The sequence below is a fragment of the Salvelinus namaycush genome, chromosome 34, assembly GCF_016432855.1.
Source record: "Salvelinus namaycush isolate Seneca chromosome 34, SaNama_1.0, whole genome shotgun sequence".
Lineage (NCBI taxonomy): Eukaryota > Metazoa > Chordata > Actinopteri > Salmoniformes > Salmonidae > Salvelinus > Salvelinus namaycush.
In genome coordinates this window covers 22,578,000-22,605,193 of record NC_052340.1, presented here as the reverse complement: position 1 = coordinate 22,605,193, position 27,194 = coordinate 22,578,000, and the positions used below count along the sequence as shown (strand labels likewise).

The 27,194-nt window shown below is 42.9% G+C and overlaps 1 protein-coding gene across 1 annotated transcript; it reads right to left on the bottom strand.

Moving 5' to 3' along the window:
* Nucleotides 1-1,993: 1,993 nt before the first annotated feature.
* LOC120028232 (serine/threonine-protein kinase TAO1-like) lies at nt 1,994-26,629 on the bottom strand. The gene is made up of 20 exons (XM_038973391.1): nt 26,157-26,629; nt 20,008-20,264; nt 19,832-19,903; nt 18,668-18,769; nt 18,524-18,569; nt 18,328-18,424; nt 18,083-18,196; nt 17,837-17,928; nt 16,140-16,233; nt 15,935-16,016; nt 15,577-15,747; nt 14,906-15,106; nt 14,583-14,723; nt 12,449-12,685; nt 12,168-12,296; nt 11,355-11,558; nt 10,850-11,089; nt 9,645-9,857; nt 7,860-8,042; nt 1,994-7,538 (listed from the first exon to the last, which is right to left on the bottom strand). The coding sequence occupies exons 2-20, from the start codon at nt 20,137-20,139 to the stop codon at nt 7,002-7,004; spliced, it is 3,087 nt and encodes a 1,028-aa protein (XP_038829319.1). The 5' UTR covers nt 20,140-20,264; nt 26,157-26,629; the 3' UTR covers nt 1,994-7,001.
* Between the last annotated feature and the right edge of the window lie 565 nt (nt 26,630-27,194).

Here is a 27,194-nt window from a genome sequence, read left to right as displayed (position 1 = left end):
ATAAATGTAACTTGTATTTGAAAAAAAGTCTCCAAGGGTAGCCTACTCATTAAAAGAGCGTGGTTTTCGAACCACCTCAGTCACATTTCACACCCCTTTGATCTCATATTCAGAGATTATGGCACCATTATAAAGTGGGTGGTTCGAGCCCTGAATGCTGAATGGCTGACAGCCGTGGTATATTAGACCGTATACCATGGGTATGACAAAACATTTATTTTTACTGCTCTGATTACATTGGTAACCCGTTTATAATAGCAATAAGGCACCTCGGGGGTTTGTGATATATGGCCAATTTACCACGGCTAAGGGCTGTGTCAGGCACTCCGCACTGCGTCGTGCTTAAGAACAGCCCTTAGCTGTGGTATATTGGCCATATACCACACCCCTCATGCCTTATTGCTTACATATAACTGACTGGGTTTGAAATCAGGCCTACTGGACAACAACAACACTTTATGTGGCAAGCAGAAGGATCTGTGCACCCCATTTAATGAGAGTGCAACAGAGGTGGTTTGGAGATCTATGCATGTGATGAGCAACCTAGCCTGAGACCTGGAAACATCATGTGTTAGTTTAACTCTGGTTTTAATGTCTATGGTTTGACTGATGGGGTTCTAACCCAGATCTCCTCTGCACCAGACAATGCAACTTTTCAGGTCTCAGAGTTACTCATCACATGATCTCGGCTTAAGCTCAACAGGCTAACACAGTCTTAAACCAGTCAGTCACATGTTAACCTTATAATGAATACCCTTGCTGAAAGACCTGAAACTAACAACATCTAACAAACTAACACATGTCAAACTAACATGTCTTCAGGTCTCAGCACAGGCAAGGTTCTCATCCGATAAGCATGGATCACCAAACTACGCTCTTTTGATGAGTAACTTTGCTGGATCTTGAAGACTTGTATTAGTGTAGCAGATGGTGATCTGTGAAACTCACTCCTCAGCCTGAAGTGTAACCCCTTGCACAATTGAAGGCCTTTTTGAATAGCACAATGGGTTAAAATGCTTCAGAAGGGCAGTCACTTGTTTATGAGGCAAAAGTCCTGAGTTCGAGTCTCCATACGAGCTGAATCAGGGGGAAACAGTACTCGTTAAGCAAGCAGTGTGTCGTCCTTTACATTAACTTATCTCTATAGGCTTTAGCTAAGTGGGCTAACACAGTCTTGTGCCATGCAGGAGACCTGGTTTGAACCCAGTTAGCCACAAGAGCAAGATTAAATAGGGAGTGGAAAGGCTGTCCGTAGAAGGGCTATGACAGCCAGGGCTATTCAACTATATTCTTATCGGGGCCAAAGTGCATTTTTTTTACACTCCTAACGCACCCTGTGATCATCATAGAGGGGAACAGAAGGCACATTCATGTTCCAGAGTCGTAGCTTTCAGGAATGGTGTTATACTAGGGTTCAAATGCTGGAGACAAATTTATAGGAAGAATAGAAATTCAAAATGCCACATTGGCTTCAAAAACCACCAGAAGCTTCCGTTTAACACAGCCTTTGATCCTATCTGTTCTCATTTACCTTTCCTGGCTGGCAAAGTACCAGGATGTTGTCTCAGATTTTTTTATCTGAATTTACAGAACTGAATCTGAATGCATCTGAGAAGTTGGATATATGAAAACTTTAAATTATAGTTTGTAAATCTGATACAGACAATGAATGCAATATATACCATAATGAAACTGAATATTTAAATATTGCATTTGAATATTGAATAAAATTTAAATGGAATTTAAAAACTGAATGCAATATTCATTCAGTTGTTTCGAATCATGAAATACAAATGCAATATCCTGGTACAAATTCAAATACAACGGCTGAAATCACTCCATACAGATGCCAAATGACACCCAGTACAAGGAGAGAATTATAATAGCTGGACAGAGAATAGCAACCAGGCTCAATGATTCTGTAAAAACTATACTTTTTCAACCAAAAAAAATGTAGTTTCTTATGCTCCAAATTTAAACGACAGGACACAAGTTATATACTAAAATTACTTTATTACAGCTGATTTCTGTTCAATATTCCTCTGCCAGCACAATAGTAATTATAATACAAACAAAATAGTACATTTGATCCTAGTTTTTATTCTTCTGTTTTATGAATCTTTTTACACATTTCCACTCACTTTTTTTTATTTTTTGTTGGTGAAAATGTATGTATAATCTTCATAATCTTTCAGACATTCAATAACAGGTTTCACAATCTATACATTTTAATACAGGTTATATAAGAGTTGTAGTGGTAATGCTGTGCCAAGGAAGAATACTGACATCCTCATAGAAATGGACCCTCTGTTTTCACAAGTAGCCTGTCACCATCTTTTCAAGCCTCTACATTGGCCATCTGACCAGAACGGCTCATATCATGCGATTTCTAAACATTTCATGCCATCAGCCCAAGCCAAGGGTAATGTTAGGTAACTCTTGAGATGAAACAATGCAGTGGTGTTTGGGCTTGGCAGCTCTGGTATGGCACAGTGTTTGACCAGATGGAGGACCTCCATTTTTCTTTAGCTTGTTTCTCACTCAGTATCCCATACTTTCAGTCAGTAGGACAAAAGTTGAAAACATCAATGTTAAATGATAATTAAAAACATTATTCAGGTTGGTGGAGAAGCCTTGTAAATTATTAAAACAAATATGAATAAAAATATCTAAGTAGTCTCACAATTTTTTTTGGGGGGGGGGGAATGATTAACAAAATGGTGTGACGGGTTGGCAATCGATCACGTATGAGATGAGGTTTCATTGGCATTTAGTGCTTTCCGGGATCCTTGGGACATCCCTACCCAAACTTTTACCTTAACCATTTTCAAATATCAACTTCAATGGGGTAGGAACATCCCAAGGATCACAGATAGCAAGGACCTTTCATTGGCCTGACATGAACCATTGGCCCGAAAAAGCTATTGACCTGAACAAGGGCTAGGTCCCAATAATCAGAAATACCGCTCCTTTTTCTCCCCTGGCCACTATTCATAAAATACTTGGTGGGTATAAGCATTATACTGGTAAATTAACCTATTGAATCTTTTGACCTCTGTGGTTACAAATGAAAGGAAACAAGAGGTGGAAGGTTTTGGAGAGTATTGGGACACACTCACAGCCCTATGTACTGTAACACAATGAGACCCATGCTTGCTTTTTGGAAAGGACAGTTGGGTATGATCCAGAGGCAGATATGGGAGAATTGTAATGGGGGATTAGTCTGCAACCATTTAAAACAAACTTCTCCTACGTCTCAAAAAATAAACAAATCTTCCCAGCATCTTTGTGCCCCTGAAATCAAACACGTTTTTGCTGCACAATTGCAGGATCACATTCAACAAGAACAAACAGAATAGTTACTGTTCTGGTGGATGTGAATGTAGAGGGTGGAATAGGAGAAAACATACCAGAGGTACAGACTCACTGCAATGGAAGGCTTCATGAGGGGGGCAATGACTAACAAAGTGTGTGACAGTAAAGGAAAATGACAGTGTAGGCTATGCATGCACAGGAAGCAGTAAGAGTCAGTGTACACACAACCAAGCTCACTTTTCATCAGTTACTTTTACAGACCCTCATACCAATCTCAACGTTGTTTAATATTTGGTTAGTGTCTGTCAAGTTAAATAATGTTAGTCTTAGAGATTATTTGTTATTTTCTTTTTCACAATGCAAGTTTAGTAAAAAAAAAAAATTATCTCTTAAATTGTATATATACACACAATATGAACATTTCACCCACTTCAATGAAAAGAGGATACATTTCCTAAGATATCTGCATCTCTAGGTCTTTTTAAGCCTCGTGGCCTTTCCAATATATATGTTTTTAAAGTGTTTTAGATTTCCAGATGGAGATGGTTACCCTCATAATAAATGCAGACTTGGTGTGTGAGGGAATGCAAGTTGAGAAAAGAGGGGAACCAAAATGGCATAAACTCACCCCTGGGGAAAATACCAAAAAGTGGAGAACATGTTCATGGATAGAACCCACTGTGGGTGTCCAAGTAAATAACTACGTAAGTGCTTTGCCACCTTTAAAGATGGAATCTGCATTAGGGGAAACTGTGTCACTGCCCGCCCCAGCACCTTTGTTACTGTTTTGTGGACAAAACTAATGAGAGGCGTGTCGAGCAGGGGGGGGGGGTTGTTTTTTTGCAGTAACTTCTTTGTTGTTATAATATCCCAAATGGACATGGCAGTGTCACCATTAAGGATTCCAGCTTTAACCCCTTTTTAACCACTCACCAACATAAGTGTAGGATGTTAATTTAGTGTGAGTGTTATATTTACATGCTGAACACCAGTAACAGCTCCCACAAACATGTACTCCTTGCCAAGCCTGCTGTTATGGTCAAAAAGAGCCTTCACATAGAGATGACATCTTTCCCTTTCAAACACATTCTGAAACCATATGACTTTTTTTCTACTTATGGAAGCTCTGCTCTACTGTGCCCACTGCTTTCATGTTATACCTGGCCTGGACATTTTGTGCGGAAGGTATTTTTCAACCAAGCATACAATAGAAGTCCTTTAACTAACCCCGTCACCATACTCCATAATCTGGTTTGTTCTTGTCCAACATGAATCCTCCACAGAGCCATAGAAATGTGTCTACATACTGGTAACTCACTTGTAATTAACCCCAGGCATTCAAATCCTGACTCCGTATCGGACTTTAAGGTCAACTATTAGCTAGACTTTTCAACTTCCTCACTTCAACCACATAATACCAACACACTATATGCATCCCTCGGGTTGCTGTGCTTAAAACAAAGCCAAACTACCATCTGTTTTACTGTATACATTTTTTATACTGTATAAAGTGCTTTGACAAGGCAGCAGTATTTAAAGGCACTAAATAAAATCAACTGATAAATGTCAGGGTTCTTAAAGGCATTACAGAGTCTTTGCTCTTGTATCTGACAATCATGTAGTCCAGCATGAATTATACTGATCCTCCTTCTCGGTCATTCAGCCAACTAAGGTGAAACTCACAATCTGTCATCCTCCGCACAGCAGAGACACCCAGAACCAGCCCTCAAGTACCTGTATGCATGATATTATCACCTTCAGAACTTATGTTCAACTGATCACTTCACAAAACTCCTGATATGGACATCATTTTCAGAGGTACATGAGGACAGATGTTGGGATCCTCTCATCCTGAGGTACATCATTTTCATTGAACGATGCCAATGTACAAACTAAATGGAAACTAGTTTGAAGTGTATCAATTTAATCAATCTGAGCTGAACTAAAACATTCCCAAAATATGCAAGTTTTACACTGAGAATGAATGATCAGTATCAGGGCATAGAAAGGCACCATCTTACTGAGTATTAACATACATATACACTTTTAGCTGTTAGCTAAGCCTATAGTTTATTATGGCTCTGCCATGTCCCTCTGGTTTTGACTGATGTAGTAATGCTATGAGAGACACCCACCCACTTGGAAACCCTAAACAGTGAAGATGTGGATCTACTGTAGGTGGGCTATTATGGCCTAAGGAACGGTTGACAATAAGTGAAGACAGCAGCCTAGTGGCCGGCATCACACAGTACAGTAGTACAGAACTGAGTTGAATATGGCCATAGTTGAAGCTATGGTCAGCCTGGCCCCTAGCTTTGCATCCGAAACAGACAAATAAAACAAATAGCATCTAAAAACATTCATATTCTGCTTTAGTGTTCTTATTGGCAAATGGATGGATTAGCAGCTTAAACTCCCACAGGGAGGTGTAAAATAAAATGCAGATCACTAAATGCTGGCAAAATGCTCATTGATATAAAAAGGTTCACTGTCTGTTACTGCTTCTCCAATATATTAAATGTAAACACTGAGCTTTCAAACGGCAAGTGTAACTGAATTTCACAACAAAAATCCTACCTCAATGATATAACATCTGCTAAAAAAAACATATCCTGCTCTATATCTTGCTCTTACCAGCTGCAATTCCCCCCAAAATATTTTCTTTCTTAATAAAAGAACCAGACAAATGAGAACAGTTCAACATAATTCAACTAATTCTACAAAATCCTTAGATCCTTGTATGTGAAAACTAAAAAAAAATCCTATCCACAAAATTTCACCACATTCCTGCAACAGGGGTTGATAGTAACTAAGTTTGTGAGATGTTTAATAACAACTGCCTGGCTTAAAGTAGGTTTGGCTACAACAACAAAAGCTAGTTTTATGGAAGCTGGCCATAATACAAGCCAACAACATTGTGTCCCAGTGTCCCTCACATCCTCAAACCTAAATGATAATTTCAAACCAAGCTAAATGATCATTTCAAACAAACTTGAATTTGTTTCAGGTATTATCAAGGAGCTCTATACGGTATCTGAGCAGTTCTTTAAATCTCTCCCTGTTAAAATCTTTTAGAATGCAAAACATTCTTCTGATTTGGAAAGAGAAACAATCTCAGCTATTTAAAATAACCATAAAAACAGGCTGGCATAAGGAGAATAAAATTAAAATAAATCAAATAACTGGATAGATGGGCCAATGTATTATCAAATTTGGAGCAGGGGAATTTCATGGGCTTTCATTAGCTTGCTGTGATTGATAGACACTACATACAAATAAAAAGAAATAAAAGCAGTTAGCAGATGTCAAAAGGCTTTTTGACAGTGGTCTCAGTGGTGGAAGGGGGGCAGTGGCACATATATGTACATGAAAATTATTTATAAAAGAGAGAAGTGTAAAATAAAGAATGGAGGAAGTATTAAGTGTTGACACTGAATGGTTTCAATAGAAACAGAAGAACTGATCTGTATGTGTGCTAATAAACTGCTGTGTAGAGGGGCTGTGCCTGTTTCAGCCATTTTGACCTGAGCAACATTTATTTCCGCACGCATCCACATCTGTACACAGGACAGGAGAGGAACGAGGGATAGGAGAGAGGGGAAGTAGAGGTGGAGTTGTAGTAGAGCTCAGGCCATGCTGTCCCACTCTACAGCGCCCTACTCTGACTCTGGTGCTGGGCTGGGAGTCTATGTGTAGGACAGGTGCGACCCATTGGATATCTGAGAGTTGACACTGGTGCTCCTGCTCATGGCCTGCTCACTGCGCCCCCCTGAGGCTGTCCTGCTCAGTGCCTGGGGGCTGTTCTGCACTCCTCCACTGCCTCTGGCCGCCAGGGGCCCTGCCGAGGGGTGGCCCCACGGCTGAGGACACCCGCTTCCCTGCATGCCTTGGCCCCAGGCTTGCTGCATGGGGGACCCTCCCTGACCAGAGTGGTAGTGGTGTTGGTGATGGCTGCCTTGGTGCCCTGACCCTCCACTGCCCCAGTGTAGCCCTTGAGAGGAGCCCCCAGAGTGGTGCTGTGTCTGGGGGTGGGCCCAACTGCCTGGGGCCCCGGGGAAGCTGTGGCTAAAGGCCTCTGGGGAGAGGTTGGACAGTACCATGTTGTTGAAGCCTAGACGCATGCTCTCTGAGTCGAACGCTTCGATCTCCCTGGCCTGGCGCTCCAGCAGGCTACGGATCCTCTCCGAACGCTCGTTCTGAAGAGCCAGCATCTCCTCCTCAATCTGAAGATGCACACACACAGCTGTTCAGTACTATAATATGTTAATTTCAAAATAGCACTGGTTTAGCAATGATGACAGTAAACTCTGGAGCTTGAAATTAAATAAAGCCCAAATGTCAATTGAGACTTTTTGCCACTGCATCCCAAATGGCACCCTACATCCCAAATGGCACCCTACATCCCAAATGTCACTCTGCATCCCAAATGGCACCCTATCTACTTAAAAGTGCCCTACTTTTGACCACAGTGCACTATACAGGGAATAGGGTGCGAATTGAGACGCAACCCATGTTAAAAATGTTCCCAGTATGGAAGATCAGACCTTCTGCTCCAGTAGGGCCCTCCGGAGGGACACTCTCTGCTCCAGGTCCTTCCTCTCACGGTCGTGCTGGGCGTCCGTCTGCATCTTGATCTTGCTCTGGTAGGCGTTGAGTAGCTCCAGCTCCTGCTGCAGCTGCATCCTCAGCACCTGGCACTGAGCCTCCTGAGCCTCATCCAGACGCAGCTAGAGACGAGAGGGGAGCCAGACAGGGGGTCAGTACAATGTTAAAGGGATACTTTGTGATTTTGGCAATAAGGCCATTTATCTACTTCAACAAAAAAAAGGAGATCCGCACACTAGGAGCTCAGATGAAATAATTGAATAACCAACGTTTGAACAGACAAGCTGTCTTCCTCAGGGTATAATGAAACACTGCGGGTCACTAGTTTATATAGTGTCAAAGGACAGATACAGGTGTCTAATCATGGCCGGGTGTAGCTTGATATCATTGGTTCATTTACAGATATAAATAGAACATATAAAAAACAAATAATAGCATACGATCATAAACACAATTTGGCTACAAAGGCCTACAAACATTTACAAAGAATTGCAAAATCGAAGGGACCAAGGGTCTTTAAATTAAAGATTCAGGCAGCTTCTCGTTTTAACAATAAATCGTCGAGGTCACCCTCTCCTAGGGAGGGTGACGTGTTCAATGCCGATTTAACGTAGGGACGAAATTGAGTGGTTCGCTTCCAAAAAGTGGGCCACAACTGGGTAGGTTGAGTTTTTGCAGCTAATAGTGCTACAATGCTCCAAGATTCGTACTTTTAATTTGCGCTCTGTTTTGCCCACATCAATTGTTTATTTTTTATTTTAAAAAATATATATACATTTTACCCCCTTTTTCGTGGTATCCAACTGCTGGTAGTTATTGTCTTGTCTCATCGCTACAACTCCCGCATGGACTCGGGAGAGGCGAAGGTCGAGAGCCATGCATCCTCCGAAACACAACCCAACCAAGCCGCACTGCTTCTTAACACAGTGCGCGCATCCAACCCGGAAGCCAGCCGCACCAATGTGTCGGAGGAAACACTGTACCCCTGGCAACCTGGTCAGGGTGCACTGCGCCCGGCCCGCCACAGGAGTCGCTAGTGCGATGAGACAAGGATATCCCTGCCAGCCAAACCCTCCCTAACCCGGACGACGCTGGGCCAATTGTGCACCGCCCCATGGGCCTCCCGGTCGCGGCCGGCTGCGACAGAGCCTGGGCTCGAACCCAGAGTCTCTGGTGGCACAGCTAGCACTACGATGCAGTGCCTCAGACCACTGCGCCACCCAGTAGGCCCTTGCCCACAATTTTTACCACAAAGACAAGTTATAAGATAAATAACTGCCTTAGTGGAGCATGTAATAATACCTTTGATTGGGATCTGTTTCCCTGTTGGGGGTGTTTGAAGGATCTACATTTGTAAGTGCCAATGCATTGAGCGCTGCCATTCCATCCGGTAGAGGCACAAATAGAAGTTGTGCAGGGATTCATCTACTTCCCCAGAGTCAGATGAACTCATGGGTACCATTTTTATGTCTCTGTGTCCAGTATGAAGGAAGTTAGAGGTAGTTCCGCAAGCCAATGCTATTTAGCATTAGCACAATGACCGGAAGTCTATGGGTATCTGCTAGCGTACTAGTTAGCAACTTCCTTCAAACTGCACGCAGAGAGATAAAAATGTTATCCACGAGTTCATCCAACTCATTGCCAAAATGCCTATCATCAGTAGTCAGCTTTTTAGAAACTCATCCCCTCTCCTGCAGTGTTTTTAAAATCTCTGTGTGACTCACAGCCTGTGTGGAGAGCATCTCGTTGATAGAGTGGTCGTACTGCTCAGCAAGGATGGCCAGCTTGCGGGTCTGCTCCTCCTTTAGACGCTTCAGGACAGCCTTGTGGTCAGACTTTGGTGTGCTCTCCAGTAGGTGGTTTCTCAAGGCCTTGTACTGTCTGGTCTGGATCTTACATGTGTCTTGGAACTGTTTCTTAATCTGGAGCTCTTTGGACTGGGACAGAGGAGGGAGGAAGAGAGGACAAACAGAACAGTGAGGGGTCAGGTTCGGAGCTCTTTGGACTTGGACAGAGGAGGGAGGAAGAGAGGACAAACAGAACAGTGAGGGGTCAGGTCTGGAGCTCTTTGGACTGGGACAGAGGAGGGAGGAAGAGAGGACAAACAGAACAGTGAGGGGTCAGGTCTGGAGCTCTTTGGACTGGGACAGAGGAGGGAGGAAGAGAGGACAAACAGAACAGTGAGGGGTCAGGTTCGGAGCTCTTTGGACTGGGACAGAGGAGGGAGGAAGAGAGGACAAACAGAACAGTGAGGGGTCAGGTCTGGAGCTCTTTGGACTTGGGATAGAGGGAGGAGGAAGAGAGGACAAACAAAACAGTGAGGGGTCAGGTCTGGAGCTCTTTGGACTTGGGATAGAGGGAGGAGGAAGAGAGGACAAACAAAACAGTGAGGGGTCAGGTCTGGAGCTCTTTGGACTTGGAAAGTGGGAGGAGGACAAACAGAACAGTGAGGGGTCAGGTCTGGAGCTCTTTGGACTGGGACAGAGGAGGGAGGAAGAGAGGACAAAAGAACAGTGAGGGGTCAGGTCTGGAGCTCTTTGGACTTGGATAGTGGGAGGAGGACAAACAGAACAGTGAGGGGTCAGGTCTGGAGCTCTTTGGACTTGGGATAGAGGAGGGAGGAAGAGAGGACAAAAGAACAGTGAGGGGTCAGGTCTGGAGCTCTTTGGACTGGGATAGTGGGAGGAGGAAGAGAGGACAAAAGAACAGTGAGGGGTCAGGTCTGGAGCTCTTTGGACTGGGATAGTGGGAGGAGGAAGAGAGGACAAAAGAACAGTGAGGGGTCAGGTCTGGAGCTCTTTGGACTGGGACAGAGGAGGGAGGACAAACAGAACATTGAGGGGTCAGGTCCCTACATAAAGGCCATTAACGGTGACACAAAACAACAACAGTTTATGGGAATTGTGTGTGTTGGTATATGTGTGTTCACCTTGAGGCTCTTGGGCTGCTGTCGGACCTCCATGACGTGTTTGCGTCGGAGCTCTCTCTCCCTCCTCTTGTTGTACTCCTGCTGGTTGGTGAGTTCTGTCTGGTGCTGCAGGCGGATCAGCTCAGCCCTCATCTTCTGGATGGTGTTGACCTGGCGGAACTCCAGCTCCTGCATGGACTCATGGTGCCGCAGCAGCATGGCATGCTCCAGGTCCTTCTGCGTCTGACGCTTATTCAGCTCCTACACACAGACAGGTAGGGAGGAACAACCATACAGGTTAAACTGCATTCTACAAGAGAAAGGGCAGTATGACAACCAGAGAATGAGATCACACAGGGTAAAGGTATGGTTACAAAACATATGGAAGTAGGAAAATGAGCAGAACCCACAGCTGAGCCATGGTTACAAAACGAAGACCGAGAGCAGGAAAGGGGGCCCTGTTTTGAGGAGAGTTAGAGGAACAAGGGACTGTACGAATGAGGAGAGCGGAGTGATTACGGCTGACCTCTCTCACTAGGTCCTGCTCCACGTTGTGGCGCGCGATGAGGATCCTCCTCTTGAAGCGTCGACACTCCAGCTCCAGGTAGTGTCTCTGTTTCCTCAGCAGGTTGGCCTCCTCCTCAGCCTGGAAGTGCTGGAAGTTCTCCTTCTGCTTGGACAGCCACTCTTGCTTCTCCTTCTTAGGGGTCGACTGGTTCTCATTCAACTCCTGGGGGAAGAACAAGGACAGAGATTAAAGGGGAAATCTGCAGTTACTACATCCATTTTTAGACTTCTAAATGAATTATATAAACCCATTCATTCTTGAACATTATAACTTATAAATGCCTCATGAGCTTAGTTCAACTGTTGTACCCCATCAAAAGCCAAAATATAAGCTTTTTACCAATGTTTGTAAACGAAGTAAATGTAATAACCTCAAAACTGTATAACCTCAGAACATGGTTAAAATTATAATTTTGATATCATGGATGGTCAGTCCTTGCATCCATAGCTCTGTCTATGAATTTGAGTGTAGTTACACTTTCTCCAGCCCCATCCCTCAACCTTTAACCAGATCAGTGGCGGGGAGTATGCTTTGTTATCGTTTCAACTGCAGATTGGCACTTTAAGAAATTATAAATAGGAGCTTGCTGTCCATATTTGCACATTTTCTGTAAAGATTTGTCTGACATGCTGAGAGTATCATGTAGGCAAACATTTGTGCATGTCATGTGTTTTTTCTTCAAATGATATAGCAATGTTTGAAGCCTTATATACTGTGTGTGTAGCCTTAAAATGAGACTATTCATCTGTATGACTGCATGTGATTCTCTACCTCTTTGAGCTGCTCCTTGCGGAGTTTGTACTCTCGTTTCTGGGATTCTAGGAAGCTGTTGAGCTCTTTCTTCTGCTGGCTCTGGATATGCTGCTGGAACTTCTTCTCATCATTAGTAAAGGTCTTTGCCTGCAGACACACACAAAATAAACATTTGAAAACGCCCCTAAAAACATAATTTAAAACAATAACTCTTAACAGCGACCTAGGGAACAGCAGTAGAATCTAGACAGAGTATGAATGATGGAGTAAGTATGGAGTACGTGAGAAAACGACTGTACATCTTTCTCCATGGCGGCCTGGTGCTTCTTAATGAGTTTCTCCATCTCCTGGGCAAAGCTGTTCCTCTGGTTCTCCAGCTCTTTGTCCAGACGGAGCCGGTGTTCGTCCATCTCAGCCTTCACCTTGTTCTCCAGGGCCATCAGCTGCTTCTGGTGCTGCCTCCTCATCCTCTTATAGCCTGACATCTGCTCTCTCAGCTCACTGTCCTGCTCGTGCTCCTTCATCTGACGGGTCACCTGGGGAAAACATAAGGCTTATCATAGAACTCTGGACTCAGCTTATACTCTCCTACAGGAGCAGACACTTAAAGGCCCAATGCAACTGTTTTTATCTCAATATCAAATCATTTCTGGGTAACAGTACCTTACTGAGATTGAGCATTTTAATTTAAAACAAACCAAAACCTTCTTAGCAAAGAGTAATTTATAAAGGAAAATGTAGCTAGGACTGTCTGAGAGTGGTCTTATTTAACCAGGTAGGCCAGTTGAGAACAAGTTCTCATTTACAACTGCGACCTGGCCAAGATAAAGCAAAGCAGTGCGACAAAAACAACAACACAGAGTTACACGTGGGATAAACAAACGTACAGTCAATAACACAATATAATCTATATACAGTGTATGCAAATGTAGTAAGATTAGGCAGGTAAGGCAATAAAAAGGCCATAGTGGTGAAATAATTGCAATTTAGCATTAACACTGGAGTGATAGATGTGCAGATGATGATGCGCAAGTAGAGATACTGTAGTACAAAAGAGAAAAAAAATAACAATATGGGGATGGTGTAGTTGGGTGGGCTATTTACAGATGGGCTGTGTACAAGTGCAGTGATCAGTAATCTGCTCTGACAGCTGATGCTTAAAGTTAGTGAGGGAGATATAAGACTCTAGCTTCAGTGATTTTTGCAATTCGTTCCAGTCATTGGCAGCAGAGAACTGGAAAGAAAGGCGGCCAAAGGGGGTGTTGGCTTTGGGGATGACCAGTGACATATACCTGCTGAAGCGCGTGCTATGGGTGGGTATTGCTATGGTGACCAGTGAGCTGAGATAAGGCGGGGCTTTACCTAGCAAAGACTTATAGATGACTTGGAGCCAGTGGGTCTGGCGACGAATATGTAGCGAGGGCCAGCCAACGAGAGCATACAGGTCGCAGTGGTGGGTAATATATAGGGCTTTGGTGACAAAACGGATGGCACTGTGATAGACTACATCCAATTTGCTGAGTAGAGTGTTGGAGGCTATTTTGTAAATGACATCGCCGAAGTCAAGGATCGGTAGGATAGTCAGTTTTACGAGGGTATGTTTGGCAGCATGAGTGAAGGAGGCTTTGTTGCGAAATAGGAAGCCGATTCTAGATTTAATTTTGGATTGGAGATGCTTAATGTGAATCTGGAAGGAGTGTTTACAGTCTAGCCTAGGTATTTGTAGTTGTCCACATATTCTAAGTCAGAACCGTCCAGAGTAGTGATGCTAGTCGGGCGGGTGCGGGCAGCGATCGGTTGAAGAGCATGAATTTAGTTTTACTAGCATTTAAGAGCAGTTGGCCACGGAAGGAGTGTTGTATGGTATTGAAGCTCGTTTGGAGGTTTGTTAACACAGTGTCCAAAGAAGGGCCAGATGTATACAGAATGGTGTTGTCTGCGTAGAGGTGGATCAGAAAATCACCAGCAGCAAGAGTGACATCATTGCTATATACAGAGAAAAGAGTCGGCCCGAGAATTGAACCCTGTGGCACCCACATAGAGACTGTCAGAGGTACGGACAACAGGCCCTCCGATTTGACACACTGAGTGGGTCTGAGTGGGGGGTGGGAAACTGAATACTGGCTGTTAATGGCAGAGGTTTGAAACTCTCTTTCTTATTGGTCCATTAACTAATTTACCGCCTGGTTATCACCAGGCAGGCCAAAACTCTGTCCCACCAAAACAGGCTGAAATTTCTGGCAGTCTTTTCAAACAGCTAAAAGGGCATGATAATCATTATCCCAATTTCACAGTATTATTCCAACCTCAGTGTGGAAATGTATATAAAACACAGAAAAATCACATTTTTGACTGCACTGGGCCTTTAAGGGTCAATTTTAAATCATGTTAACTACAGTACCATTGTATTTCTATGGCTCGATGTGCTCTTACCAGGGAGGCTGTGCGTATTGTGGCAAAGTGCTCGCGGTTGCGGTGGTGTTTTGGCCGTGGAGTGTGTGCAGGGGGAGACTGGGGCTCAGTGAGCGGCCGGCTGTTAGGTTCCGACTCTTCACGATAAGTCGTCTCCTCCTCCTGAGGAAACCAACACAATGCAGTACATCAACAGCAGAAAAAAAATTGCTTCAAAATCATCTGTGAAAGGCACTAGGAAACACTATAATCACTATGTTGTGCATTTCACCAAATCATGTCACTATAATTAAGGCAGTGTCCAGTTATTCTGCGGGTCCAGGTCCTAGATCATCTCTACCCACCGGTTTGAGGTGAATGACGGAGCTGTTGGACATGACTGTGTGGTCTCCCTCCATCATGTCCAGTTCGCTCTTGTCATCTCCGGCGTCGGTCAGGCTGTTGACAGAGCTGCTCTGGGAGCTGGCGCTGATCGACATACTGGGGATAGACTGGTTACTGCCAACGCTGCTCACTGTGCCTGTCCTGCCACTCTGCTCCGGTTCCTGGGGACAATGCCATAACAACAGCAAGACACAGGTGAGTGAAATACTTTTTGAATCACAGTGTGTCAACTATAGCAGGTTATGAGCAAAGGATAAACAGGAACAACTGAATGTTGAGAGAACCAGGCCTCCCCCACCAGGCCTCCCTTAACCTATGAGTGCATTTAGAAAAACTACTATTAAACTATTTCCTTGTTTAAAACACAACTAAATCTGCTTCAAGTCTATATGTTGTATTAGTAGGTAATGATTTGATGTATTGTGATCCGTTTTTTCTACTTCTTGCTGAATGTTGTTTGTGTGCTGTTTTCTACCTCATGTACATTGAGTGTGGGAAATGCGCATTTACAAATAAAAAATGATTTCTAGCCTACTTAGGGTGTTTTCAAAGACTACAATGGTTCGGGTATAAACCATGCTAATCTCAAACTAAGATCCACAGGAGAGCAGAGCCAGATTGGGCGACTGACCTCCTCATCTCCGTCCTGTGCCTCGGCTGCAGGGCCGTTGTGAGCCTCCTGGAAGAGGATCTTCTTCATCTTGCGGTACTGCAGGTTGTCCAGCTCCCGCACCGCAACCTTGGTCCTCAGGATCAGGTCCATCAGGACAGAGTCGGGCCGCTCCCGCTGCACAAACGCATGCTGAGAAAGAGAGGGAGGCAGAGGGGCCAATCATTTTCTTTTGAGTTGAGGGTGGGTATGATTCACGTTCATTTATTTATTTAACATACATCAAAATCAAATCAACAGAGCTAGCTAGATATCTATCTATACATTTTGGCATTGGTAGATCATGATAATCATAAATAAGATATCTGAGAGATCTTACCTTTAACAGTACCTCCGAGTTGGGCCTGTCTTGGGGGAATTTCTGAAGGCAAGAATCTACAAAGTTTCGGAAGTAATCCGTCCTGAATTGAGAGACGGGGACAAGAAGGAAGAGTTAGTTTCGTTCCCACCATGACACACTTTAAAAGCGGACAAATGCCTTCTCCTAAAGAATAAGTCAACTCTGATGAAGCTACATGACGTACCATTCACTTGACTGCAGTGTGGGGCTTTCATTCTGCGCTATGTGATATAAGGCACTCATCGCATTCATATTGAACAGTGGAGGTTTTCTCTCAGCTAGAAACAAAGAGATTAGAGAAAACAATAGCTTACCAAGATCCACTAAAAGTAAAACATAACAAGGAGGAATACAGATAGATGTCATATTAAAGTAATAGGAAGACAGACAAAAGATTTACAGTGTCTTAGGAAAGTATTCAGACCCCTTGACTTTTTCAACATTTTGTTAAGTTACAGCCTTATTCTAAAATGTATTCAATTGGTTTTTTCCTTCCTCATCAATCTACACACAATACCCCATAATGACAAAGCAAAAACAGGTTTTTAGAAACCTAAAAAAAAAACTTTGGCAAGTTTCTTCCATTCTTCTCTGCATTTCCTCTCAAGCTCTGTCAGGTTGGATGGGGACCGTGGCTGCACAGCTATTTTCAGGTCTCTCCAGAAATGTTTGATCGGGTTAAAGTCCTGCCTCTAGCTGCGCCACTCAAGGATATTCAGAGATTGTCCTGAAGCCACTCCTGCGTTGTATTGGCTGTGCGCTTAGGGTCGTTGTCCTGTTGGAAGGTGAACCGTCGCCCCAGTCTGAGGTCCTGAGCGCTCTGGAGCAGGTTTTCATCAAGGATCTCTCTGTACTTTGCTCCGATCATCTTTCCCTCGATCCTGACTAGTCTCCCAGTACCTACCACTGAAAAACATCCCCACAGCATGATACTGCCAAGTTTCCTCCAGACGTGACTGGCATTCAGGCCAAAGAGTTCAATATGTGTTTCATCAGACCATGGTCTGAGAGTTTTTAGGTGCCTTTTGGCAAACTCCAAGCGGGCTATCATGTGCCTTTTACTGAGGAGTGGCTTCCGTCTGGCCACTCTACCATAAAGGCCTGATTGGTGGAGTGCTGCAGAGATGGTTGTCCTTCTAGAAGTTTCTCCCATCTCCACAGAGGAACTCTAGAGCTCTGTCAGAGTGACCATTGGGTTCTTGGTCACCTCCTGACCAAGGCCCTTCTCCCCTGATTGCTCAGTTTGGCCGGATGGCCAGCTCTAGGACGAGTCTTGGTGGTTACAAACTTCTTCCATTTAAGAATGACTTAAGCCACTGTGTTCTTGGGGACCTTCAATGCTGCAGAAATGTTTTGATACTTTTTCCCAGATCTGTGCCTCGACAGATCTCCACGGACAATTCCTGGCTTGGTTTTTGTCTGACATGCACTGTCAACTGTGGGACCTTATATAGACAGGTGTGTGCCTTTCAAAATCATGTCTGATCATTTGAATTTAGCCATGGGTAGACTCCAATAAAGTGATCAATGGAAACAGGATGCACCTGAGCCCAATTGAGTCTCATAGCAAAGGGTCTGAATAATTATGTAAGTAAGGTATGTTTTTTAAAATGTTTAATACATTTGAAATTCTAATAACCTGTTTTCACTTTTTTATCCATTTTAGAATAAGGCTGTAACGAAACAAAATGTGGAAAAAGTCAAGGGGTCTGAATACTTTCTGAAGGCACTGTATTATTCAAACCAGTATGAAGATGAAAAACAAATAGTCTACATTCTTCTCTGGCCAGATATTGGTTTAAGATATGGAATGAATAAAGGAGAGCATTAAAACAACAGGAGAGCTAGTCTAGAGTTGAGTACATGGACTAGAGAGTTTACCTAATTCAATGCAGGTTATTCCCAGAGACCAGATGTCGATCTTCCCATCGTACTGACCTTCGTCCATAGCCAGGATTACCTCTGGGGCCATCCTGAGGAAACATCCCCATTTTAATGACCGGTACACTGCTTTTGATTTGATGGAAAATATTGAATGAGACTGTAGATGGTACCCCATTTCTAAATTCTTCCCCATATTTCAAACACCATCTATTTTGTCTCGTACATTGGAATTTTGAAACTCACCAATATGGCGTCCCCACAAAAGAGTTGGCTGGTGAGACAATGGAGGCAGAACCAAAATCTGCAAGTTTCACCTGGCCAGGCTCTGTCAGCAAGACGTTCCCTGCCTTGATATCTCTGTCAGACAGACAGAGGAGAGAGATGATGTCATTACAGCTTTGTTCCACTGGTACAGGCACACTCCCTCCCTTAGGGCACAAAGAAGTCAGTCTAGCACGTCCACACATACAGCTACTAACATTACTCACCGGTGAATCATGTTGTGGGAATGAAGGTAAGCTAGCCCCTGTAGAGCACCGTGGGTAATCGCTGCTATTTCCATTTCTTGTAGGGGTTTCTTGTGAACTACAGAGGATGTAGAGAGAGAGAGGATGAAAGTGCTGCAAATCATGGGGAAAACCACAAAGAAGAACTAGTCTTATAATCTCAAAACTGCCATCTTACCTTCCAGGACATCGGAGGCAGAGCCTAGACAGTACTCCATCACCAGCTAGAGACAGAAAGAGAGAGTGTTATACTGTAATGTACCGTTTCAGAGTATTCACCACATTATCATAGCATTATTTTCCATTCAGAAAACACTCTTACCCAGGCAGTGTGCTCTCGCAGATAGCATCCTTTATACTCTATGCTGTTTGGGTGCTGTATTCTCTGCAGAAACTTCACCTCCTTGATTATGTCTTGCCATTTCTGTAAGGTAAAAGAGTGGAACAATTACATCATGTTTGCATAACAAGCTTTAAAAGGACCAATCTCCCAGCATCTTGTTTTGGTAAAAGCTGAGGGATGTGCCTGGAGAAATGTAACCACTCAAATTTATAGACTGACCATCCACGATATCACAATTATAGTTTTAAGCGTGTTTTGAGGCTATACAGTGTTTGCTTACATTTACAATGTTTACATATACTGGAATAAAACAAGCTTATATTTTGGGTTCCGATGGGGTAATACTGTTGAACTAAGCTCATATGGCATTTATTTATAAGTTATATTCTTCAAGAATCAAGTATATCATTAATGTATAAGTCCAAAAATGGATGTAGCAACTGCAGATTGCCCCTTTAAACAATAAGGACAGAGATGCAGGCTGGAACTATTAGGTGTTCTACATGGAACTTTAGTTACTTTCCTTTGATTTCCACTCTACTTCTTTGGGTTAATGAATTACCCAATCCAGTCATTTTGCCAGATTCAAATCTGATTATCAACTGTTTTTAGACTGAACCCTAGGGAATAGGCCACTGAATGGCAGTTCCACTACTTAAAGCAAATAAGCTTATCTCCAGCAAGATGTTTTAATTCAAAACTGCTGAGAAACACAACAAATCCCTTTGGAGACCAAACCTTACAGAAACTGTAGGTCCAATGCTCCGAACCCACTGAGGACAGGATCTTGAAGAATTAAGCCTTTTCACAGTAAACCAATATTGAGACAGCAAACAACTTCAGCAACAGGCCTCTACTGTGTCAACTCATTGAAGTTGGGTAACGTTTATAACATGAAGCAATTGTTTCCTGGAGAACACATGATGTTTCATCACACCACTGATTAAATAAATTATCATGGGATTAATAGATAATATTGTTTGTCCTCTGTGCTGACAATTATCTGATTTACATATTTTTGAGCTTTTCAGAAAAAAATCATTATATTTGCAAATTAGTGAGAGCTGCTTACTAACAAAACTAGATTTATGAAAGGTAATTGGTGTAACATCAATGGCATTTGATGCACAATCTGTCTCTTACCTCGTTGGATTGTTTTCCACTGTAAGACATCTTCTTGATGGCCACCACCTCAGTGGTCCGCACATCTCGTGCCTGAAGAAAAACAAAAAGTCAACACCTTGCCCTATATCTTAAACAGTTCTGAATGGAAGTCCAGCTATGTTACTGAGCACAGAGTGGTGGGTCCAAGTACTCACAAAATAGACGGCACCGAAGCTGCCATGTCCAATCTCTCGCAGGTCTGAGAACAGTTTCTCAGGGTCCTCCTTGAAGAAGAGCTCAGCAACGTCGGGGTCCTTCAGGCTCCCCGCCCGACTGGTGTTGGGCATGCTAAGGGGGGGACGTGCCAGTGCTGCCACCGCCGCGGCCAGGGATTATCTGGATATGCGACAGCGACGCGACAGCCCCCACCGACGGCTCATCTGCAGGACAGCGGCCTCATATGTGTACACACCTTGGGGATGGAGAGGAGAGAGAGTGAGAACTAGCACAATAGCACATTCATAATATTTCTTTTTACATCTTAGTCATTTAGCAGACGCACTTATTTAGAGCGATTTCCAGTAGTGAGTGCTTACATTTTTCATACTTTTTTGTACTGCTGACCCGTAGGAATCAAACCCACAACCCTGGCATTGCAAGCGCCATGCTCTACCAACTGAGCCACATGGAACCCAAAATCAATCAAGTTCTGATATTGAGAGGGGGCGAATGGTGAAATTGATTCTCCGGGACATAGAAGATACAACAGCCTGGATAGGGAGAGTGAATAGGACTTCTAATGTGATTATCTAACGGTGAAAAGCCTACATGGGGGGATGGGGCATCCATGAACTCGGAATAAGCCTCCTTTCAACACTTTCCTGCAAAGTCAGGTTCGGGCCATTATAACTAAAGAGGCACTGCTCTTGTTGACGATAAAAATCTGCGTGATGACGTAGTGTTCACAAAATGTACTTTATCGCTTAAGTTTTCCTGTACCAAATAAAAATTGAATGTAAAAAAAGAAAGAAAAAGATTGAACCTTTATTTAACCAGGAAAAGCCCATTGAGACCAAGAGATTCTTTTTAAGGTAGACCTGGCCAAGAAGGCAGCAACAATCAATACATTACATCATTAAAACATACAACATGATCCAGCCTAAAAAAAAGCATTTACACTCCTCAGTAACAGAGTCTCCCATCAATATTCTTTATTAATTCAGTGGCACAAACATATCTAGATGAAGCATGGATTGTAGACTATTCCATGCCTCTGGTGCACAAGAAGAGAAGGCAGTCTTGCCTAATACTGTAAATGTCCTGGGGACTTTAAGTAGCAACCACCTAGCAGACCGGGTATGATAACTGCTGGTGGTGAAGGAGACCAGACTAAAGAGGTAAAGAGGGAGTTTACCCAAAAGGGATTTGTAGATGAACACATACAAATGTATCTTTCTGAGCATATAAAGGGAGGTCCAACCTAAAATTTGATACAAAGTGCAATGGTGGGTGATAAACAGAGTCCAGTCTCTGTAAGACAGAGGAGGCTGCATGCATATACAACAAGTCACCATAATCAATTACAGAGAGAAAAGTGGCCTGAACAAGCTTCTTTCTAGCCATAAGCGGGAAGCGAGCCTTATTACAAAAATAAAAACCCAATTTCAATTTAAGCTTTGTCACAAGATTATCCACATGAACTTTAAAGGACAACTTGTCATCCAACCAAATACCTAGGTATTTGTAGGATGACACTTTTTCAATGGATAAGCCACCAGATGTGACAATGCTAAACTTCCCTGGCCGAGTTCTAGCTCTGGTAAAGGTCATGAATTTAGTTTTTTGTACATTCAAGACCAGTTTGAGACCATAAAGGGAGGCCTGCGTTGATTGAAAAGCAGTCTGGAGCTCTTCAACAGCCTGAACCATGACTGTATCTGAATGTATGACTGTATCATCTGCATATATATGTAACTTCGCTGGTTGCATCCCATTTCCCAAATCATTAATACAAATTTATGAGAACAACACTGGAGTTAAAATGGAACCCTGGGCGGTCTGTAGCAGCTAACTACAGTGATGTGGGAGTCCTTATATACTTTCAATTTAACCGCAAGCAATTCAAAATGTTTGGCTTTGGTAATCGAGAGAATTTCAGAGGTGTTAAACTCGGATTTAGAGCATTGGACTAGTAACCAAAAGGTTGCAAGATCGAATTCCCGAGCTGACAAGGTAAATATCTGTTGTTCTGCCCCTGAACAAGGCAGTCATTGAAAATAAGAATTTGTTCTTAACTGACTTGCCTAGTTAAATAATGGTTAAAAACAAACAAAAAAGTAGGGTGAGTCAACATGTTTTTCTACTTGCACACACACACACACAAATACACACACACAGAAATCAGAACCATGGACAGCCACGTCATATTTAGCTTACGTTGATTGGACTAAATCGTTTTTGGTATCTTTTAATTGTCACTGTATTAGACGAAGCATAGGTGATTTAATGCTGATAAAATGTTGAAGTTGAAATGGTGCTGGAATAGTGGAGGCAGCTCCTGTTTTCTTTGCGACTTGCGGTAACCTCTTAGTGGTCCAAAAATGTTGGAAACATTAACTTTCTTAACCATGCTGTAGGTCATGTAACTTGTCTGTTACTGTACATATAATATGTTTTGTGGACATCACCAGACAGAGGTTACTATCTGGTTTTGTGATAAAACAAAGATGTGGTTGAATTTACTCTGCCACTGTGTCCTCTTATTGTCTTTGCCTTTAGGCTTATATATCGGTCACAAGGCATATGAATTAACAGGTTATAGAGCAAACAACGCAATTATCACAACACATAGGTTGTAATATTGCTTTTTTGAGGGTGGGGGCTTGGCTTCCCCAGTGATTTTACCCACGCACCGTTACCGTCTGTAGCCTAATAAACTGCATGCTTTCCCAAGTCGTAGTGGGAGGCCCACACACCATATCATCAAGTGACTCCAAGTTTACTTCGCTATGATGGTTATTATATCAATATTTGCGTTTCCACCGCCATTTCTCGCATAATCAATTTTACCAACACAAACAGATCCCACCATGTCGAAAGAACAAATTATCCGTCTGCATTTGTAAAATTGTACCAAAACTTCCTGTTTCCATGACAGCTATCGTAAAAAAAAATGTTTATACGGTATGACTTTACTCGCATAAAAACTGTGATGGAAACATGGTTAATGTCATTATTATTTTTCTCCTTGCTTTGTTACCACCAGAACAGCAAGGTATCATGCTGAGTATGAGGTAGAGGAAGTGCAGAGTGGCAGACAACACCCGTAGTAGAGTAGAACCAAGACACACGGAAACAAGAGTTGTGTGCAGTGTGTCTCAAGGGTTTATCAGGTGTAAGAATTCAGTTGTGTCATTAATGGATTGAAGAAGAAAAAACACCAGTGCTCTGCTTTCAACTTTTTTACTCAGTCAAGTGCTCTCTCCCTCGGATATGATGCACGCCACGGACTGCTTTAGGCAGACAATGAGAAAGAAACTAGTATGCCCATTACTCTAGGATCACGGCCCTCTGAGCGTCCCTGGATGTCACAGGAGAGCCTAATAATAAGAGCGAGGGTTGGGCACACTGGCCAGTGATGTAAGGCTGAGCTCTGGAGAGTGGCCAGTTATAGCTCTCGGTCCATTCTGGCGAACGAAGTAGGAAGAGATCACAGTCTCCTGTTTCCATAGAAACAGCAACTACTGTAAGAAAGCCAGTGTGCTGTGTCCGGGCTGATAGACAGTGACTCTCCTCCTCTCCCCCAACACCCTCTTGCTCCACTATTTTGGTATGCACACAGACAAAGAAAATAGCATTGCAGCTGATAACCTCACACAAAAAAACAACAACATTACAACACAGTAGATAACTAAGAAAGAGATGACACGAGCTATGCACCATACCATCCATAACATAAAACTAGCTAGTTGTTAGACCTGTACAGGTCAATACAGACACACTTCCTCAGTCAATTGACTCAAATACATATTTAGGGGGTATTTTCAATTCTCAAATAAAAAAGCTGAACCGTTTTTTACTAGGCCTAATCTAACATTGCCTGAGGAAGACCAACATGTGGTAGTAACAAAGCCACTCCTCGACAACACCTGAAAATTGACTAGTGCCTAATTATTATTTTTTTTTGGGGGGGGGGGGGGGGGGGGGGGGGATAATTCCAAAATATTTTTATGAGTAACCCAACATGTCACCGACTGTATGCCTCAATAAACATGCAATTTATTGCTGGCTCTTAAACATGATGTAATTATTGATAGCTAGCTAGTTATCTGAAGAAAGTTGACAGTGCTCAGCCAGCTCAGATGATCAGCTGCACACTGAGCAACACTCTCCCTCTCTGACGCCAGAGTCACAAGACTGTTCCTCTCCCTCTCGGCTTGGGAGGAACAGCACAGCCAGACCCCAGTCCCTCAGGCACAGCAGGCAGACATCTTTTGTCCCGCAACACTGGACGACTCACTCACTACCCTGCTGCACAGACGCAGCCACAGCCCTGAAATAAAGTCTCATTAACGGCATGCGACTGTGGCTCTTTATTGCCATTGTTGTTTATGAATGAGCCTTGTTGTTGTAGCCTCTCTCTCATGATGATGACGTTTTGAACAGCAGGAGGCACGTGAGAGCAGTGACAGCGATGGTAACTGATACCTTTAATGAAACACTTCGGCGTGCCACTGACACCCTCCACACACACACACAGAGGGAGCAAGAATGCAGCCGGACAGGACAACAAAGCTGGAGGGATGGAATTCCCTCTGCATGCTGTCACTGCACTGCATTTCCTGTTTGCTCAGCTATAGGCACTGCTGGGACTTTTTCGGGCATTAAGACTCTTCTATCATAGCTTATACAGGCCTAGCAACGTTTTTTCTTTGGAGCTCTTATAGGGGAAAACAACTGTATTGTATTATCTGTGTAAGTGTAATGTGGTCTGTGATAGGCTAATCAATCATCTCAGGTATTGACAATGCAAAGGTGTGGATAATATGTGCGTCTCTCTGCAGTACGCATTATACCGTTTTTGAAGTGAATTTAAATGCAATTCATGAATTTATAAATCCTCACAGTAGAAAACCATTAGCAATATTAAATTTACTTCCTGAATTGAAAACTAAATTGACCTGACCCCTTTGTTTTAATGATTATGTAATAGACACCCATAAACAAATGAAATGAGTATAAACACATAGCCTACTCGTTTCAGTTCACAAGGTGAAGTAGCAACCATTTAATTTCATTTTCATTGACCAAAACACACACACACACACACACAGCTGAAACAGGAAAATTACAATTATGAATCAATATGCCAGGAGGACATCCCATTTATCGTGCCTTCCATCATTTATGGAGCACTTTTAGGCCAACGTTAATGGCTTGGGGCATATGAATGTCACATAGCTAACAAATCCAATCATAGAGAGGTCTAAACTACGGTAATAGCAGCTGGATGGTAATGCAAGCTGTTGCCAAATGCCGTCTTATTCTTAAAAATAATAAATTGTAGGCTTATTCAAACGCATTTAGAAGTGTTCTGTTCATATTAATGATGCATAACGACTGGAACACCCCGCATTTGTAAACAAACCCAGTGTGGATCAAAGAAAGAGATAACATAAAAACAAAACAGACTATTGTTTACCATCTGATCTTTGAAACAGATGCAACATACACCTCATATGTACCCTAGTTAATGTGATAGTACAGTAGCAAGATTGTCACGTGACGAATCACGTTCAAGGCAAATTCATCATTGATAAATGTCCCTTGACTCCATAACCATATAGGTTGCTCGCTGGCAAGCTGCCTAGCCAAGGCTAGTAGTGGCATAGCTAACACATAACAGTACCTAGCTAGCTATAGCCAGGACATCGCTCAAAGATCTTAACTCCCCAAAATCAAATCGACAAAACATTTACTACTGTACTAGACAAGGCAGTCAACTTGAGTTAGGTAGCCAGCTAGCTAGTTGGTTAGTTTACTAATGTAAACAAATTCGAAGTTACCGGTAGCTAGTTACCTACACCCCGTTCGAGTAGTGTGGTCGATGTGAAATCATGTTACGGCTGGCTCAGCAGCCGAGAACTTGAGGCAGCTAACTTGATGTTACTAGCTAGCCATGGAAGCCAACTTAGTATCTTATGTGTGTGCAAGCAATACATGGTGATGTAACAAGTGTTGTAGGTATTAGTACATTTTTGGGCTTCGTTACAAGCATTGTTTAACATCGTACCATTTACATTTTAAGGCGTTAAAACATATGAGGCTATCTATTATTAGTTATTCCTAGCCAGTTTAAACTCACCCTTCCGACAGGCCTGGATGGTTTGAGCGGAGCAGATAATGTCGTGTGGTTCAACCAATTTTGGACAGGAAGAGTACTGGATTTGGTTTTTCCTGTATTATATTTTCCTTGCACTGATTTCTGATGTTTTTCAAAGTTGTCAACCGATTTGTTGCTTTAGATTGGCTGTGTAGAGTTGTCTAAAATCTCCACCCTTGGACTAACTGAGGCCCAGATTCTCGATTCCCGTACTACAAGCAGATCCCAAAGATGGCGGCCGTGCGTTCCACCACCTCCCTCCGTGAAAAATACGGCGGGGAAATGTGAGGGAAGCTCAGGGAACACCACGAAAACAGCCAAACTGAAAGCGACCGCACCCTTGATACCGTCGGAAGAGTGGAGAGGCCTTTTCTTTGAGTGAGAGTAGAAATATGTTCAATATTTCACTGTGTTTATGTTGGGAGTCTCTCCCGTCCTCTTCCAATTCAGCCAGTTCCGCCCTATCGCTGTAAACTCCCTCTGACCTATTCATATACAGTCATTGCTCTGATCTAAACGCATGGAGCAGCAAACCTACCAAAACCTCAAGGGGTGGTGACAATACAGTTACTGATCAGCAGACTAAATATTTTATTATGGATAAATAAAATGGCATGACCATAACACAACAAGTACTTGAATCTACAGACACTGTTTTTTTTTACAACGTTTCCCCAACATTGCTCAGCATGATGTATCTTTAGAGAACCCAAGGGGATGGAAGAGGGCTTACTGCTGGTCCCCAATGTGATGCAATTGGAGTCATGATAAGGGCAAAAACCATGATGATGTGATTCAATTCAGGGATACATTTAGTAAACATGTCCATGAACATCCCTGTAGTTGGGTTCAATTAGTGCAATTTAGTTTCAGACACAGACAGATACATTATTGGAATATATAACAAATTATGCATATGGTAATAAATAGGCTATTATAGATTGAACATTTGTGAGTCCTACTGTTTTATGTTAACACCCCGAAGAAAAGGACAACAGCCGCCTCCCAAGTCGAGCAGCG